The sequence below is a fragment of the Echeneis naucrates genome, chromosome 1 (assembly GCF_900963305.1).
Source record: "Echeneis naucrates chromosome 1, fEcheNa1.1, whole genome shotgun sequence".
Classification (NCBI taxonomy): Eukaryota; Metazoa; Chordata; class Actinopteri; order Carangiformes; family Echeneidae; genus Echeneis; species Echeneis naucrates.
Window position 1 is genome coordinate 22755783 of NC_042511.1, and position 20549 is coordinate 22776331.

The following is a 20549-nucleotide window of genomic DNA, read 5'->3' on the forward strand; positions in this document are numbered from 1 at the left end:
ACTGTAACAAAAGGAGGAATTTTGTCTGTTGGTAGAATACAGGCAGATGGCAGTTTATTGCACTGATTGTACTGATGCAACAACAGTGCTTTCAATCCTCCTTCATCAAAGTTGTAATATTCAGATTTTGTTGGTTCAGGAGGATCCTGATGGAAAACATTATAAAAAGACCTGTTGATTGGACAGTTGCTAAAACAAACACATTCAATCTGCTCAAGAAACAAAAGTCTGATAGAGTCAATGTCTAACCCTAACCCTAACCCTATTTATATAAAACTCAAATAACATTTAAAAAATCTAGATTTAAAAGGTGAACTCTTAGTAGCTATTCAACAAACTCAGTGACATCTCATTTAAATCGCTGATGTGTTTGCAGCAAACAAACAAACAAAAAAAAAACAACCCAAACAAACAAACAAAAAAAAAAGACAAATTCTTCTGTTTTCAATTACAGACATTTTTTTTACTTTTTTTTTTTTGTCTTTTCAGTTCAGTGTCTCTTAAATTATTATTGGGGTTGGCAAGCTTCAGTCACCCCTTCTGAAAGTAAACATTCTGCAATTCCCAGTTTTTTCTGACAAAACTTATTCCCAAATACCCAAATTTTGCTTTGATGGTAAGACGTTTAAACAGATGACAGAAAGAGAACAAAAAATGATTGCAATGTGACTTTGACAGTGACTGGTGTCTCATTTTGTACGGCCTGTTTAGTAAAAAATTAAGGCAAGCTTTGTGTTCAGTTTAAATGTCAGTAAAAAAAGATGTATTTAAAGAAGCCTAGCTTTGGGGTGAGTGACCAATCTGCTCATTTCAAGTCATTACATCAGAGACACGACCTTCGTCTCATGAGTGATGCTGTTGGCTTCCATGACTCCCAAGGTCCCTACGGACTCAACTAAACTATATTGGGAGGTCACTGGTAATGGTGATGCCAGCTGCTTCGATGGCAACACTCATAGTTGCTGAGAAACCCTGCACAGCATGTATGAAGTCAGTAAAGGACGACAAAGGATAAGACAAATACGTTAAGATGTGGACATTATTTAATATATATCAGATGTAAATGACATTTCAGGTCTTATTTAATCTAGAATTTCCTCTGGTATTAGAAAAAATGGATGGCACTGCGGCCCATCATTCATTCAGCAAAGTGAATATCTCACTGGTTACTGGTGAATTGAAAAGGCAAGCAGTGCAGAGCTGTCACTTTGGTTTAATGTTTGGTTTCCAATGCTGCGGCAGGCAGAAATCTGTCAATGCCTGGGTGTGTTTCAGAAAACCAAGTTCTACATACATTTCAAACCCTTCCTTCTTGTTTTCACATAGCATGAAGTTGTTTGTTGTTTGACAGCTGTTCTTCACGCACATTACCTCAGGGAAAAGATACAACTTTCCCTTTGGGTGTTAATGATATGGTACAGTAATCAATTTGTATTTTGTTGTTTTTATGGTGTTTTCAAAATTTCTATTATCATTGTTGTATTCTGTTTGCATATAAGTAGTCATAGTGAAATTACACAAGGGTTATCTGTAAAAATTAAAGATATCACATAAAAAATTGTCATTGTGATCTGTGGGCTACTTGATGGGGACTTGGAGGTCACAGGGGCCCGCAGCGCATTTTGCCCCCGGGGCAGGGCGACGAGTCATTCCGGCTGTGCTGACTGACTGACTCAGTTGGTCGTCCATGTTTGTTGTCAGTGAATCCCGGAGTGTCGCGTTAGAGAGCCACCTGAGCGGCACACCTGCCCCCGAGCCGAATAAACACAGCCTCTCACTGCGCATGCGCCGCTCACTCCAGAGCTACACTGTCATGGCGGTGGAGAGCTGAGGCTGCCGGGGTGAATCAGGAAGAGAAAGCGGCGTAGCTCGGTCAACAGAGACGGTTGACTAAGTCTGCTGAGTTTGCTGGTGGGGGGGACCGAGCGGACCCGCGTCCTTGAACGACTTATCCGGGGCCTGCCGGCGGACTTGCCCCGCTGTTTTTTGTGAGTTTTTCTTTATTTTTTGCTCCTGCCAAGCGCGTTACCTGTCAAGTGTCAGTGACAATAGCAACTTCCCGGCTGTGCGGAGATATTAAAGTCCGTCTGAGGAGAAACCGGGGACGGAGAGCTCTGCTCCACCTGCCTGCCTTCCAGATACCTGCAGTTCACTTCCCGTCGGCTTTTCACGGCATTAATCCGTCCGTCTGATATCAAGTTACAGAGGAGCAGCTCGCAGTGACATTTCCAGGCGTTTGGACGACTGTTACATTTACAATTCGCGCTTTTTCGTTTGCACACTTTGGTGGCTTATTCGCCGAACATTTTTTTTGGATGGGGGAGGAAACGGATTGCTTGTTTGCCTGCAGACTGTCAACAACTCAACTGAAGGGGACATAGATTACTCTTTATCCGACATCGGCTGCCCTGTCGCCGTTGGAGGTGAACAGGTGCCTTACCTGTGAACGCCACCTGTCCCGTCCCCGCTTCCGTAGCCATGGCTAGCGAAGAGGCAGCGGGCGCCGCGCAGCCCGGTGATGGGAAGGGCGGGCGGCCGGGCGCCATGGCGTTAAACCCCGGAGTGCCTATCAGGGGGATAAGGATGAAATTCGCCGTCCTGGCCGGCCTGGTGGAAGTTGGAGAAGTTTCCAATCGAGACATTGTGGAGACTGTGTTCAACCTGGTAAGCTGATTACGGCAGCTCAGAATAGGCCTCGGATGGCACTGTCACGGTGTAGGACTGTCATGTAAAGGTTTGGACAAATCTGACATCATTCACATCTGCATGGAAAAGTGCTGGGGAAAAACACCAGTTTTAGGCCTGTTCTATATTAACTTAAAGGTGAAAGGCCCACATTGGAAACTGTGATGTCTATTAATCTCTGGTTCCCCTTATTATCCTCACAGGGCGCACTATTTTCTTTATTCATTGCTTACCCTGCAGAAATGTGCCACAGGATCTGTGCTGCTCAGATGAACCTGAAGTGCAGAAACTTTTTTTTCTCCACACAGTTTCTCATTTGGCACATTTCTTATTTCTGACTCACTACACCCAGGATAAGACACATTTTCTCAATTTTACATTGGATGAGCAGTAATGACCAATGTAAAGCTCATCATGGCAGCTACTGCTTTTTGGTCAGCAAAAGTGTCTGTGTTTCGGTCTGATTGCCTTCTCTGTCTACTACCTGTTGGCCTACCTATAACTTATCCAGCCTTGTATGTCACTGTAGCTGTTTGACTGTCACAGAAGTGAAATGATTGTGCTGCAAGTGAATGAATGAAAGTACTCGAACAAGGAAGTTTAGCCCGAAGAAGAGAGCATGCTCAGCTAGAGTTTGGCTGGTTGGGTGAGAGGGAGTCAGAGGAGGAGATGTAAGGGTGAAACCTGCAAAACTGCTTTGTCACACTGGCAACACAATGGTTTGTCCTTAGAGAGGGAGGCTCTCTCTCCATGTCAGTAGTTTAAATTAACTAGAACACAGCCCCCACAGTGGAGGGAGGTGAATACTGGTAGACACTTCACCTCTTGCTGTGAAATTGTAGCATTACTCTTAGATATAAAGCTGTTCTATTGTCCAATCAGTGTGATAGCTACTACACAAAGCTACAAAAAAGAAAACACAGGTGTAGATTTGAACTAGAGCTTCCACATCATATTCTTTTGTTTTAAAATCAAATATCTGTTTTTAATGTGGCAAACAGCAGATGTAGGTTTGCAACTAACAGTCCTATGTAATCATTTGGTTTATGAAATATTTAAAAATGTTAAATTATCAATCAAAATTTTGTTTCAGGGTTTCTTTTAAGTCCCACACGCTGAACCAAAGACATTGCGCTTATTAGCATTAGCATTTATTAGAAATTTTGTTTATTTTTACTTTTTTACAAAAATGTTTGACTGCTTTAATTTGATATCAGGATAGCTGTCTATTAATCTCCAGTCAAGTAACTATGTGATTATTAATTTCAGAGATGTTTCATAGTGACCTGGTTCCTCAGTAGTTTATTGCATAGTACTGAGCAAAATGGGTTTAATTAGAGAGTTTAATTATAGGTTTGTCCCTGGCTGCAGAGCAGTTTTATCTGTCTGTTGTTATAAATGAGCAAAACATGTGACTTACATAGCATAGGGTCAAATGATAAAAGAAATGTCACAGGGAAGTATTGTTTTCAGAGAGCTACCAGTCACTGCATGTTTCATTGCAGTTTTTTTACTCTTGAGAAAGTAATTAATATTTCACTGAAATGAGCTGGAGTGACAGGCAAGCACAGGTTTTGACAGAAATATCAAGAGTGCAGCTCTGCGTTTGTCCCTGGGATGCCCATGTTTAGCCTGGTCAGCGTCATTTTAGGCCTGTAAAAGATGGCACTGTGGCTTTCATTATGCTTAGCACGCAGAACATACATTCTGTCATGCCCTTCACATCTTCTGCTAGCCCTTCACTTGGGGGATAATCTCGTTTCTAGTGAAGGCCAGATTCTTCTCATTTACGGGCTCATAGCATGAGTCCCTTACTGTCCTGCAACATTGTTTTATCTGATTAATAAATTAATAAAAAATAGTAGGTGTGATGGCTTTTGACTCAGGCAGGGCTTATACATGCAAGATAAAATTTTTTGAATTCATTAATAAAGATATTTTCTTTTGTACCTGGAGTCAGGAAGTTATTCAAGAATGAAGAAAGGTGATCTCATATAGTCAAAGAAGTATTTTAGTTGACAATTGTTTTTTTTTTTAAGTTTGTAAACAGCAGTGAACAATACATTTTACATTCAATTGATGGACTGAAAATGCTGACAATGAGCACCCCACTACTCAGCCATAATTCACTTGCTATCACTCCTGCTATTCAGTTTGTGGCAGCAAAACAGAACAAACCCCAAAAACAACTCCAAAACCTATAGGTTCAGATAAAACACTTGGCAGCAGCTCCTAGCCCACAAACCTACGATGGGATATGCTTCTGGCTTGGCACATTAGGACTGGTGAAGAAAAGATACAGACCTATTTCTGGCTACTTGACAATTGCTAAGTCCAATGGTCGCTGGTCTTTTGGCCCTAGAGAGGTGTGCCAGCTAGTATTCAGTTATAGTTCTGGTAAATGTTTTACTTGATTCCCCAGTGGCTTGTTTACATCATCTTTTTAAGACAGGTTGCATACAGCTGGTATGTGCCAGTCTCTGTGCTCTAAGTGTTTGCCCACAGTGTTACAGGAAGCAGCATTGTTTTGGTTTTCTTGCTCTGCCTAACCTAAACAATATGCTTAAAACTGCAAGGAGCTAGAACGTGGGTTGTTATTTTTTAGTTGGCTTCTCTGCAACAAACGCGACTGACTGATGATACTCCACAGAACAGTAAGCAGGCATGACATGAAACCGCTTGTGTTTGCAAAGTTAATTTGCAGATTTCAAACACACAATTACATTTACATGCAATACAAATTGCTGAGATGGAAAAACACTACTTCTTCAGTTTATGATCCTTTTTTTTTTTTTTTAGGACTCCTTAGAGAGCAATATCACTGTTAAACATGGCCACTTGGTTAAGAAACAAACAGATATCACTATGTGACTTAAAGGTCACTTATGGGACCAGAAAAGTCTGACTTAATGGACCCTACAATATTATAGGCCCAGCTCAGATCTGTTTCTGTGTATTTGTGCAATATAGGCTTCAGAAACAATTAAGCCATCTTGTACTGATGTATCTAACAAACCAATATGGTCTCCATGAAATAGATTGTACAATTGAACCCCTCTTTCCATAGAGTGCAGCACAGGCTTTTCTTGAGCTTTGTAAATGAATGGAAAGGTCTATGAAGAAGTAGTGGTCTAAACCTGGTCAACAGTTAAGTGACAGAAGATGGATGTGATGTGGTTGTTAGCTTTGTGGACAGCAGTGGAAAACATTTGGTGCACAAGGTTGTTGATGTTATGCTTGATTTTTTTTGACATGTTTGAAATTATAGGTCAAGGTACTCTGACTTGGTTTCCTTATGATGTCAACTGTAAGGAGTACCAGAGACAGAGAATGTGGCTAAAGGCAACCATGACTTTAACTTAGTGATATGTATTTTGTTAGGATCTCTCTCCATTGTGGATAGTAACAATTCACTAGTCCTCCTCATAGTACACAGAACAAAGTGATTCTGCTCTTGTTCAAGTCTTTTGGATGAAGAAGTCATATAATTATTTTAAATGTAAATAATCATGGAAATTCAATCCCTGAAATAATTTAGTAAGAACATCATCATATTTTTAATTGTAAAACGCCTAAACTTGGAAAGCATCTCTTGGTATTCTATTTGTATTTATTTTTTTTCCGCTGATTTTTTTGGGCACTAATGCCCGCCTTAAGAAAATGTATTACTATATTAGCTTCCAGCTCTGATTTGAAGTACCACTTTTTCAACATTTCATGTTATGCCTATGTGGGTCAGAGTGCTTTACAAAGTTAACAAAGATTAAAATGTATTTAGTTTTCTTTGGATGACAAAGTTGCAGAAAAAGTTGACAACTTGTTTTCTTCTGTTTTTTCTTTCGCTTGCCATAGTTCTATTTTTGTCAATGAGAAAATTTATTTGAATTCTTTTTGTTCAGTTTTATTTTAAGATGTCATACTTTGTCTTTGTGTGTCTGAACATCCTCAGCATCTATTTGATGGCACGTTGTTGCCCACTTTATCATTTGTTGTACTGGATTTGACACACAGAATCCTCCTGTGAGAGCGGCTGTCATGAGTGAATTAATTGTTCTAAGCTGAATCTTCACCATCTTTAGAAAAAATAAATTTAATAAAAATAGTTTGTATTTTCACTTCCCTCGCTGCTGCAGGCAGGAGTCATTGCCTTGACTAAGATTTAAGGTTGGCTACAAATTATGAGCTCATTTATAAACCTGGAGCCATGGGATATGGGTTAATGCAGCCATGTTTTGGAAAATCATACAGGTCATATTTTCCACAAAAAATTTTGCATTAACCTTTAAATCTTTCATCAATGCTGTACATTTCCTGCATCCATTCTTCTACAAAAATAAAGCAGAAAAGAGAACCAGTTCAAATGTGGTGCATTTCCTGAGCGTGAAGCTCAACATGTCAGCTTTAATTCCTAGCTTTATTATTTTTGTTTTTATTTACTATAACGTAAGTAGGAATGCAGGAAACGTAAAACTCCCCTTTCAGTTGTACACGTTCTACCATGGATGCCGGGGGAGAGAGGGTCCGATCCTTGTCCTCACTCCAGGCATGCTTTACCCTCTCTGGCAGTAACAAAGAGCCCTCTAATCTGTCATATGAATGAAACTTTATCTGTTTTTCTGTGGTATCTGTCGCATCAGCCAATTCCATGGTCACACCTTTTTCTTCCTTCTCCACCGTGGTTAAAAGCAATTTGAAACACTTGAGGGCTGATGTCTATATAAGCGTGACTGGGCTCTGTTTATAGTCCTGGGTGAAGGTATTATTTACCTTTCTCCATCACCCTCGTGGCTTTATTTCCCTAAACAAAAGAGGGTTTTTGTGGATTATGCTCTATTCTGGCCGTGCCATGTTGTTCACGGTTGTAGCGGTGAAATTGACATAATGACCATCTTGAGGCTGAGCAAACATGTTTGACCAGCAAACATGTTTATGATTCTGAAATATCAACTGCGATGTCTGTTTTTTGTTCATCCATCTAGTCTCATTATTAGCCCCATAGCAATGCAGCAATCATACCTCATTTCCTGCTTCCTGCTGATCAACTGTCCTTTTAATTCAGTGGTGTTCAATGAGATACTTGCATTAAAATACCATGAGTGTTACTGTAATGTACTGTGATGTCGTTGAAAATTAAAATATCTCATGGACAGAGTTTTCCTTGTTCAATTAAAAATGTTGATGTGATTTCTTAGCCTAAGCTGCTGGGTAAACTTCTTCCATATGACAATTCAATGCACACATTGAATGCACACATATGGACAGCTCAGTTAATGTTGGTTTGAGGTTATTTTTTGCTGACTGTCAAATCAATTACTGACATTGTTTACACATGTTTCAGCTGAGTGAGCATGATTGTAATTGTAAATTCTCTAGAATTTTGAGAACTTATTTTTAGACTAATTAGTTTTTGTATCCAGTTATTAAATGTGAATAGAAAACATTTTCCATCAGAGGTGATGCTTATATGGGTCCTGTTAGTTGTTGGTAGATGCTGGAATAAATCCCGTTATTCTCAGAGCATTTACTTTGAGAGACATTATTTTCTCATTGTTTTGTAGCTGATGAGGAGTTTTTTAGAACTCTTCATAAGCTTTTGAATAAAGCGTTGAAAGCTTTAAGTCTTTGAGTGGAAACTACTCTCCATTCAAGCCAGTAAACTTCAAGTTTACTTTTAAACGTGGTTAAATAATGAGAGTTTAGTCACATATTAACCAACTTTTTCCCTATCCATCAACAATTGCTGCATACCACTTTTAGGAAGCAAAATCATTATGTAGTATGCTTTTGGCTCACTTCTCTACCGTTATTGAGTCTTCTATAAACAATTCCAGCTCTCAAAGGCATTTTAACAGAATGCTGCTGTTGGGAGGAAATTGGGAACAGGAACTGTTGGTTGGAGACCGTCAAAGACCAAAAGCCTGATAATTAAACTCTGCCCCCAATTCATGGCCGTAAAGAAAACCTGCATTTCCCTGTCTGTTCTGGATGAGAATCAGTGGCGTGCAAGGACTTACTGAGCTGCACGCTTCACTATGCTATCTAAATCTTTAACCTTGATTTATAGAAAGGAAAAGATATTCATATGAAAATTGAATTGAAAGGTTTGTGTTTTAAGTTACATGACTACCTGTATGTGGTAAATTTATGTAATCCAAAAAAAAAAACCCAAAAACATAATTCTTAATTTTTACTCATGGTGGCCAAAACGATTAATATGGCAACTTAGAATATGAGTTCTGATGATCACATTCTAATTTGGTCTTTTGGCCCTTAAAAGTAGTTGTGTAATGTTGAAGTACAGTCTCCAGGCATGTGTTCATGTACATGTGAACAATATCATAACTGATCTCAGAACAATGGAAGCTGATTCAATGGCAGCTGAATAAGCACACTTGAAAGATACCATGATTGTCGACAATGTTCCTGCGTCAATCTCCAAAAAATGCAGCTTAATTGGCTGCTTGACAAGCCGCAGACTTTGTCAAGCTTTAAAAATGAAAGGAAATGGTAAATGTAATGGCAGGGGTTGTCACCATGGCTCCTGCCGACAACAGCCTGGTTTGGCTACAAAAGGGCAGTACATTAACAGTCCTGTCCTAAGATACAAGGGGAGATGCGGGAACTATTGCTTCCAGTTCACTCTAGTTTTAATTGTCTGTTTTTAGCTTTAACTGATCCATCACTGTCGAGATTACTGTACCATTCAGGGAATACGGTCAGATCACCAAAGTAATTGAAAATATATCTCAGCAACCCATAACCTGGACACCTGGGAAAATACAATTAAAACATTGTGGGCAGTAATATACTATTATTACTCATTATAATGGTATTTTCTGCTTCCTGTTATCTTCCATGAAATACGTTTGGAAAAAAGTATGTATAGGTGGTCCTTGACACAAAATCAATTTTTGACTGCACTGAAAAGATGTCCATTGTTGGCATCACAATAGTCAGTAAGAGCTCCATTTCTTGCTCTTGCTGGCTGTTGGTAGACGGGCTGGGGGGGAGTCATTTGGGGCTCTTTTTTGTTTTTAGTGCTATCTTATTGAATACTGTTTTTACATTTGGATTTTTCACCTGCTTTGTACTGAGAAAAAACGAAATATTGTGTTAAGCTGGATGACCTTCATAGATTGAATGTTCTTTTCTGCAGCAGCTCTTTTTCTCTTTTAGCTTTGAATGAATCTTGTTCCGCTTTAGTTGTTACTTACACAAATTTGAGGAAAGTACACTTAAAAAAACAAAACAAAACAAAACAAAAAAAAAACAAAAAACTTTTAGGTGATCCCCGTAACCTTATCCGGAAGGTGATTGTTATTGCTGCAGTTGTCTGCATTGAGTTGATTTCAGATGCAACGTAAAACGCAGACTTGCTGGTTATACACGCGCACACACACGCACACGTAGTCATAGTGTTGACATTGAGACATTACAGCAGAGTGTGCGGCTAAAAAGGAAGTGGTATTAACCTCCTGCCCCACTGTATTTTCTTCACAGTAGGGGGTGTAATGATGTGCTAATACAGCTTACCTCTGAGCCAGGTTTCAGAGGTAGATGCTTAAAAATATGTGTGGTTATTAAAACACCATTAAATATGCTGCTTCTTTTGTGAAAGAAATATCATGTCGAAGCCTTTAAGCTGTTGCTCCACTTTCATCCCTGTCGTGGATATTTCTCAAGGGGAAAATACAAAGTGCCAACAATCCCAACACATGCTTTTTCTCTTCTGTGTTTTGTAGCACCATATGCTGCTTCTCTTTTGATTTTATGCTGATTTTTTTTTTTTTTATTAGTGTTTAAAGTTTATTAGTTTATTAATCTTGTTGTGTCACATAAGGGGGCAGCATGGTGGCGTAGTGGTTAGCACTGTTGCCCCACAATAAGAAGGTGGCAAGTCCAGGTCCAGGTCCAGGTCCAGGTCCAGATTCAGGTTCAGTTCCCGGCCTGGGTCCTTTCTGTGCGGAGTTTGCATGTTGTCCCCGTGTCTGTGTGGATTTCCTCCCACCACCAAAGACATGCATGTATAGATTAACATTAAATTGCCCAATCAATTGAGCGCAAGGGTGGGGTGGGGTACACCTAGAACAGGGCAGAGCCAACAAACAGAGAAAGACAGAGACCAACAACCACCAATGAACCTAAACATGATGTCTTTGGACCGTGGGAGGAAAACCACACAGGTACGGGGAGAACATGCAAACTCCACACAAAAAGGCCTGGGAACCAAATGTGCGACCTTCTTGTTGTGGGGCCACAGCACTAACCAACATGCTCCCTTTTTAGATGTCTTGTGAGGATTACATTTTTATTTTATAGCTTTTAGGTGACTTGCAAACAGCATTATCATTCATTGTTCCTGAATACTGACACAATGGTGACCATTGACACATTTTTTTTTTTTTCCCCCTCATCTTTCCGCTTGTAACCAAATGCTGTAGTTGCAACCCTGCCTGTAGCATATTCCTCTGGATTAGTCATGGGATAGACTGCATGATTTTGCACTTCTTAAGGAATCATCTGCTTTCCCCCAGCCTGAGTTCTTTGGCTATTCTGTTTGTCAGAAAATTTGGCTTTCATATTACTTGCCTATGTTTGTGCAGTAGAAGTAGCGTGGTCTTTTGAAGTGAACCCACTTTGGCAAAGAAACTGAACCTTTTTTAATTTTTTTGATGTTGGATGTCTTTAATAGGCAGTGTGTGCGTCTAAGACCATAAAGACATGAAGTTTTTTGCAGAAACTGGAATTTTAGAAATGTGACTGCCCGGGTTTCCAGGAGTGTCAATTTTAAGGACAATACTGAGCCCATTGAATGATCCCTTTAATTAGAGGTTTGCTGATAGAGGACCATGGGAAAAATCAGGCCCTTTAACCAAAGTGTTTGGCTTCTTTGTATCTGAAAAAACCTTTCAGATGTTTTTTCAGAAAACCATTGGGGTATTACTTTAATACAAACATGGTTTAATCTCTGAATTTTCAAAGATAGCATCTCTATATCACTATTACAAATAATGAAAACATTTTATTGTTTCATAACAACAATTTTACTTTGAAAGACACAAGTATTCTTCAGATGAAGAACTGTCCACACAATTTTTTATGGTTTGCCCTGATGTCTTTTATACGGAGCTGCTGGCAATCTAAACTGGTTGCTTAGCTTAACTGAAAACAGTAGACCTAACCTGAAATACTTCACGGACCCACTTTGGCACTGATACTCAGGCATGAAGAATTGTAATTTTTTAACACCTTTTCAAATGGAACATTATTGCCAAAAAATAAAGTTTTAAAATAATATTTAAACATAGAGGCCTGGATTCCCTTTGCATTTCCAAATCTGTGTTGGCTCTCCAGTGAGCAAAGCTGACAGAGCTGGCCCTTGGCCCAACCTGACTGCCGACCCCTAGATGGTTCATCTACCCTTGACCTGTTTTCACACTCTCTGCATTAGCAACTCATCTGTTGCCAAGGTCTGGCATGCATCCCCAATGGAATATAAGGAAACATACATAAGAAATGCAGCCCATAAACAACAGCTGCAAAATCAATTGTAACACAGAATTTACAATTCAAATTTTTAGTAAAAGTTACGTGGTAGTCTCCTGCTCCTCTTTGTTAAATTATGTAGTATTTTTATTTCTGTGGTCATAGCTGTTTGAGAGCTTTCATCTAAAACATCACTGCTTGAAGGCATTTAGGTTTTCATTGTTAAGATTGTTAAGATTACACATTTACATGTGTACAATGATCTGAGTATATTTCATATACAAATAGAAATATGGTTCAGTAATATTTTCTTCGAGTACAGCTCTACGTCATGAGCAGGGGGAAGATAAGAAAATGTTGTGGAGCACAAAGTAATTAACTTGTGCAACCCACACCCAGATATTGTACTAAACAGGCAGGGAATTGCAGACAGGAATGTTTCAAAATGTGTTTATCTAATATGTGTGGGATTTAAGGTATGCTCTTGAGTTAGAAAAAAGTATTATGTCAGTTTGTGGTATAAAAAAAAGTTGATTTACATTCAGTAAATATAGAGCTGAGGATAATTGGCTTTCTTCACGATTACTCTACTTTGTCTATTTCCTTTTTAACTTTATCTATGTCTAATAGGTTTTTTTGGGGGGAAATAATTGTTTATAGCACTATACAGTAGTACTGTGTCAGCTTGGTTTAATTGTATGATGTTATATTGATGTTAAGATCAAACATGAAATTGTTATCTTGGCACTTACCAGTATGGCAGATTATGTTGAAACCTTTTTTCAAAGTGTTAGTTTGTTCTGATCTTTCTCTTTAATGTTCTTGCTGAGTAATTTTTAGTCGTATGTTCTTGCATTGTGCAGTAGGCAGCGACGTAGCTTATCTTCGGTGCGCTGATCTGTGAGTAATTTGTAGGGTAAGGAACAGCTGTCTGTTTCTGATTAAAAGCACAATTTTCCCCACAGAGGTTTCCTCAAGGCCATTTGCATTTAACTCAACTTTTTTAATCACATCTAGCGATCAATGTCTAAGACACTAGAAACTGATATGGATCAGACAGTATTTAATATGACAAAAGAGATTTCCTTAAGTAATCAGTCATTAAAAATAAATGTATTAATTTTGTCATATTGCAGTTATTTTCTTTGAGTTGTCTCAATAAATTATGTATCATTTATGGATAAAATATTAAGAAGTATAACAAACATCCATTGCAATCCACAACCAGAAGCTTTTTATTTTAAAGACAGATTTACTCAACTATAGTCTGTATGAAATAGCCAACCACTAGCATCCTAATACACAAGGATTGGATGTGTGTATTTCTGCCATAATCTACGTCAAAAATATATCCAGGAGTGCTTTTGAGATGTCAAAATAATGATGCAGTAACCCATAAATGACAACTGTTGGAAAATCTGGCCATGCCATCAAACGTCTACAACACCATCAGACTGGCAGAACCTGGTCACAAGTCACTCAAAGTCAATGTTAAAAGGTCAGAGATGTTCATGTTGTTCATGGTGGTAAATCACTTAAGTTATTAAGTTGGCATCTCACATCATGAATGTTTCATTGAATTACACAGAAGTCACCGAGGCTCAACAGTTACTTTTGATGTCTCAGAGGACTCTTTCTCTCTATAGTAAACATCCTACATCACAGCCATGGCTTTGTTTCCTGCTTCTTTTTAAAATGATCTACAAAGCATACTATACAGTGTATACACTGTGTGGTACACTGCCGTGTAGCAGTGTATACTTGTGTACGTGTTCTCATTCAGAGCTGTGGCTATCAAGAACTGCCTTCGTTGACCTCTATTTTTGGATGGACTGAGAGGGCTGTGTTACAGTCAGCCAAAGGAAGCAGAGAGAAGTGGACCTACTGTGATGGGATATGATGCGTACAGTTTCCTGGTTCTCCACTCAGGGTTTCCCTCAGGAAATAGTTTTAGTTGGTGTACCAAACCAAAGACATCCTGAAAATGTTTGCAAAAACTGGCTTAGACAAGCTTCCCTTGGTATATGTGTGTTGTATGAAAAAGTCAAATTATCCCTGAAGTTCTAAATATTTCATGATCACACTGAAAGTAGTTCAGACTGTTAGAAACCATGTCACCTCTTCGGTGAACTCATGAGTTCATGAAAGTTTATTATCTTGCCTTGTTGCCTTTGTTATTTTCATACACCTCGACATATGAGCATCTTACATATCCTGTCCTGAACCTTCATTATCCTTGTCTTACTATCATCATAACATAGTGTACAGGTGTCTATATATATATATATATATATATATATATATATATATATATATATATATATATATATATATATATATATATATATATATATATATATATGTAACAACAGGTCACATTAAGGAACTTTTCCTGTTGACTATCAGCTTGATTTATCTTTTTTATCAATCAATATCAATCAATCAATCAATCAGTCGATCAGACTTTATTTGTATAGCACTTTTCATGCCAGTGGCAGCTCATGGTGCCTTACAAGATTAAAAAAAAAAAAAAAAGAACAAAGGATCCATAGTAGACAAATATACATTCACATACTCATTCACACAAGAATTTTAAAGCATTGGAAATCAGAGGCATTGGGGAAATGCTATCTTGCACTCAGTTGTTTGCAGTGGGGGAAAACACTAGAGCAAGTAGAAGTAAGTAAATTAAATAAGAAAGAGTTGGTTAAAAGTAGGTAAAATTGATAAATGCAGTAAAATAGAGCAAGGAGTAGTTAGTTAAAAGAGTTAAAATAAAATAAATAAAAAAAAAAAGCAAAATAGATTAAGAATAATAAGATTTTGCTAAAGAGATAGGTCTTCAGTTTGCATTTTCTTTTTAGCACTCTGATTTGGCTTACAATAAGGGTTTGCGGTTATCAGGATCATGTAGACTAACTAAAATGCCCTGACCACATCTGAAGCACTAGAGCTATGCTTTGATTAACTGGTTCCCCATGTTGCTTGATATATTTTGCATTCCGGTAGTATAAAGATGCATATGCATGTAGTGCAGGGACAAATGGTTTTGGGGTTTGAATGCTGAATTTTGTTACAAGTTACTGAATGTGCTCACAATTTGTTTTCATTGAAGGTTTCACAGGGTACCACTGTGTGTAAGAGGCAAAGGGAGGGTGGGTCCTTCATTTCAAAATAAGAATTTCACTCCCTCATTGATCAAGGAAGGATGAAATTCCTGACTGTTTATCTCCTTTCCTTTCACCTCCCTGATCTAGCCACTATTTTTAACATGTTGCAGCTGAGCCAACCTTCCCATTTACTGCATGCAGTAAATTGAACAATAAAGTTATTTGTTTGCCCCCACTATCACATCACTCCCTGTATTTCTATATTTCTCTGGAACCTCAAAGTAACAGAGAAAACATATTCTTCAAATAATTTTGTTAATGGTGAATAACTAATTCCACACAGATGGCCCATAAAGATTTTTTTCTCATGATGTCAATAGATCATATTGGAGTATTATGTTAATTTTGAACATTTCATTCTGAGAGCAAACCGCTTTAGCGACTCAAAAGTTCTGAAAAACTAAAATATTTCCCTAAAGACTGAGCTCTGAAGTCTAATGAGGATAATTTCCTGTCAAGCCTTTTCCTTCTGTTAAGAATAGCAGCCACTCTGCAGCCTTAGCAAGATTGGCAGATAGACGGTGCATGTCTTAGTGAGCTTTATGATGCTCCTCCATATGTACTGGGTTTGCAGCAGTTTATTTGCTCAGTGTGTTGTAGTTAGGCCCTTTTACCCCTTATTATGGTTCTATATGTCCACTCACGTCTGGTGAATATTTCACACTGTTGAAATTGTGGAAAACAATTTTATAAATGATATAAATTATTTCTCCCACATTCACAATAATTCAGGATAAATGATATTACCAGTGCATGAGAGAAGTCACCTGCTAGTTAAATCCACTTGTTTCATGTACGTTTTTTCCAAACCTGTCTCGTTCTTAGCCAACAAATGGACTAGCAAGGGAAATTATGTGCTGAGCAGACTGCTGCATAAGAGTCATTACGTTTAATGTAGTGTAAAAATGACTGCCAGCCAAAGTTAAAAAAAAAGCACCATAGCTGATCTTTCTGAAGATATTCTTAGAAATACAGCTATTTAAAGCTCTCTCCAACCACTGTACCTCTCTGTCATGGTCTCACATTGTCAACACGCCAACATTGTGACACTGCTGAGAGAATATCGACTCAGGAGTGTCAAATGATTAATGTTTGAATTTAAAACTTTGTAATTTAACAATGTGTAAAAAATCCAAGAACAATGAGACAAAGAGTTGAATAAACTTCAATCGTTCATTAATCCCCCTCACTGCCCCGCAAGAGTATGTGGTTGCACCATGAAACATTCGTAATTTGGATTTGCAATAGCAACTTGTTATATCTGAAGTGAGTGAGTTGAAAAGGTTCTTGTGAGCTGTGATCACTGACCCAGTGTTTTCCATGGCCACTTCATGCATAATTGTCACCACTTTACCTTCCACTCCCACTTAGATAAATGTGGAGTGGCAGGCTTGTCCAGGATATAGGTAGGCTGTTCTCGGAATATGATATACAATGGCTTATTTTACTGAAAAAATACAGCAAAATAAAATATAGTTGACCAAAAAAACAAACAAACAAGAAAAACCCATGAAAAACACATGATGTCAGGAATATGTATGTCCAATGTTTTATAGCTAACCTCTGATTGCAGACTTTCTTTAGTCTTTAAAAGAAAAAAAAAAAAAGGTACTTCTCGCATTTGTTTGAAGGCTCCTCTGATCTCATGAGGTATCACAAATTAAAATATTTCCCACTGTCACTGTAACATGTACTGTTGGTGGGAGATGGTTTTATTTCTTAGTTTGACTCTTCTTATTTAAAAGCTAACCCTAACCCACTTTCAGGTAATCTAGTTTAAATATGTTGAGAAAGATGTTATTCATGTTTGTGAAGTCTTCTGACAACCTGATCTTTTCACGGTTCAGAATTCTCCACCGAGTTAGATAAATTATCTTTCATTTGACAGAGATAAAAATAGAAAATGCCTTAAACCGTGGTGCTTTGAAATTAATTTGTACAAAACTGGTTGCACAATTGGTCCTTCATATCATTAAACAGAAATGATTTCTCTTGCTTATTAATTTTAACAACATATTAGTTGAACTCTCCACAGTGTGAATTGGCATTATATATTTTGCCAAACGAAGACATAGTTTCGATGATGTCTTTCCACCATTTGCTTTTCCGGTTTTACTCAGCTTGTCTTGTTGTACCCGTGTTGAATCAACTTACTGTTTATTTTGGTTTAAAGTTGCTGCTGCTGAGGTTTCTTCTTTGAGTTTTAGGCACTCTTCGTTAGAATGGATGAATGAATTAATATTTTTATTGTCATGCAAACAGTTGTAAACCCAGTCAATATGGGCTAACACCAAACAATCCAAAAATCCAGTATCAGTTCAATACATGACCATATTAAATGTGGTGATTAAATAAATTACAAATGGCCTAAATTACACAGCAGAATTCTTGAGACAAAATGGAAAATGATTTGTTAAAATGAATTTAAAACACTAAGCAAATCTAAGCACACTCATTGACCATCACTGCCAATACATTTAGACAGATATCCAATCATTTGATGTCTCTCTTGTTTTATACATGTATCAGAATCAAATATAAATCTGTAAAATGTATACATATTTTATAGCGCTAAAAATAAGCTCACTGTGAGCCCCTTCAACTGAAGTCCCTCATTTGCACTACAAAGTCTCGCCTCACCATTTCGCCTCATCTTCTCCATCAGAAGCTCATTCCTCCATGCTGCTAGCACTGGAGGGATTTGAGTGGGACTGACTATTTGGTTGACCGCCCTATGTGCTTGAGCCACTGCATCTCGCGTCAGCTGTTGAAAAAGTGAGTGTTCATCAGGAGTGAGAAGCGAAGGATTAAAAATGTTGTCATATCACGATTCATGTTTTGAGCTGCAGTGATGGATGTATCAGTTTGGATGTTGTGAGGAGAAAGGGGGAAAAATAAGCTAATCTGCTTTGGTTTAACAAGATAGCTTGTTAAAAGAGATCCAGTTGAAAGAGCTGTTGAAAAAGTAGGCCAGTGATGTGTGTTGAAAGCATGGTTACCCTGACAGCCTGTTTATGGAATATTTTGCTGCCTTGATTTATATTGGGTTGGATTGAAAAGCCGAGTCAAGCTGGGTTGTTATTACACACAAATTGGTATTTAGAGTCCTTTTGTAGGCAAATTGATCCAAGCCTTGCAAATGGCATTTATTTCAACCCTGAATTATAGCAGCGCACCATTTTATTCTCAAGCTGAAACTGAAGACAGTTTAGAGCTATCTGAACTGCCCCCATGTCTTCTACATCCAAACTGAGAGATTATATTCAATGATATATCTAATTTATCCCCACTGTTTAAAAAATTCAAGCTCTGATACAAGCCTTCTGACAAACTAGAGACATGCTAAAAATGGGCACAGATTTGTCTTTCGCTATTGTTGCTCTCTGCTCAAGTCTCATTCAGGCAAATGACTTTGTATTTAAATCGTTTCCCATTCAATTAATTGCAGCTTCATTAGGGTGAGAACTGATGAACTTCAATGTAGATATGTATGCTCACACAATGGACAGACAGGCACGCCACCTTGTAGCCATGGCTTGACAGCATCAGTGTTTCAGCCTATTAATTTTAGCAGAGTAATTTCCTCCCCCTTGGTACAAAATGACCATAATTTGTTGCTTTCACTCATCTCCAGAATCACATGGCTGGCTGTAATGCTTTAGAGGGCAGCTTACTCAGTCCTCAAATAGCTCTGCTCTTTTAGTAAATCTTTCTTTTGCTCTATTCTCTGTTTCACTTCCATGCTTACTGTCAGAAAATGTAATCTCTGCAGTTTGTAATAAGAGAAGAGATATTTTAAAATAAAAAAATAAAAATGTAGTTAGGACATCACAAAAGCAAAAATTCATATAGCAGTTGTCAAGATATTTCACTCAAATCCACAAATACCAACTTGCTTGTGGCAGTTTTCAGAAGTCAAGAGTTCCCCAAAGTCAAAAGGCTTTATCCTCCATGGACCAATGATTTGTGTTCAAAATTTTTTAGCAAGCTGTTTTAGAAAACATCTTTGTGCTGTCTTTTCAGCATACCAACTTTTCCTCAAGCATAAAACATTAATATTCCATTTTGTGTTTAATATTTTGAATCTCCTCTCCAAATCAGTTAAACATGTGCATAGCAATGGATTACATTGCTTGTGACGTGGCTCCATCATGCAGCCCATGCATGTTTGGCACTTTTGGTTCTTATTAGGGTGGATTTGGTAGAAATAGTAAAGTCATGTCAGTTGTTGTCATCGTTGACATTGTTGGGTTTCATGTCTCAGTTTTCCCAGAATCCATAAAGTAAACTGAAATACAAGCTTAACACAGGCAGCAGATTTGAATACTGTTTTTGGCATACTACGTAGCCCTGCTATCCCCACATGTTTTTCTCCATTGAGACCATAGAAGCCTTTTTGACTTTGTGTTATGGCCCAGTGGCTGCTCAGCTGCTTGGCCATGATTAATTCACGCAGCCCTCAGGGGAGAACGGCCAGGCTGGGTTTCCCCACCAGGGATCTGGTGTCTAGCTGCCATAAAGACCGATGCTGAGGCTGAGGCTGGAGCTGGCAGTCCTCTACGTCTGTTCCAAAAATCGAGCAATGTAAATAGTTGAATTGAACAATTTAAGAAAAATGAAATATTGTACATCTGTTTTCTGTGCACCGATAGACACATCAAACATTCTGACACGGTTATGAAAAACTGTGTTGGTTCATTCTTATTTTAAAGGTACAACTATCCCATATGATTAATTGCAGCATTAATCAATGCCATCAATTATTACCATATTTTGTACTTTCATACCAAATGTTGTGGTTTGCTTAAATTCAGTTGGCACAATTAGTGAACGTGACAGTCCTACATTGTTCCAGGCTCACAACAGTGTCTTGCCAAGAGATAAAGTGCATTTGAATATGACATTTCATTTTTAATGCCACCAAGTGTTTTCCTATTGTAAAATACACCACTGAAAAAACTAGCAGAAGAAATCATACTGTAGATCGGTGTCTTGGCTATCTGCATTCTACCTTTTTAAATATAGCTGTCAGTTGCAGCATTCACCTCTGGGGATGAATTTACAAAAAATCATTGTTAGCCATTACAAACGGACTCTTTTCGATGCAGAATGGTTAGAATGTTCTCCTTGTATAGGTCATAATACCTGATAAGACATTTGTATATCCTGTTAGACTTCATAGATGTCATAAACTTCAGAACAAGGAAT

At 38.1% G+C, this 20549-nt stretch overlaps 1 protein-coding gene across 1 annotated transcript in view; it reads left to right on the plus strand.

Moving 5' to 3' along the window:
• Nucleotides 1-1808: 1808 nt before the first annotated feature.
• The window catches only part of lrba (LPS-responsive vesicle trafficking, beach and anchor containing), a 166377-nt gene continuing 147636 nt past the window's right edge, over nucleotides 1809-20549 (plus strand). Inside the window, exon 1 of the mRNA XM_029509480.1 lies at nucleotides 1809-2664. Coding sequence (XP_029365340.1) covers nucleotides 2479-2664 — 186 coding nt within the window. The 5' untranslated portion in view covers nucleotides 1809-2478. The remainder of the gene's footprint in view (nucleotides 2665-20549) is intronic.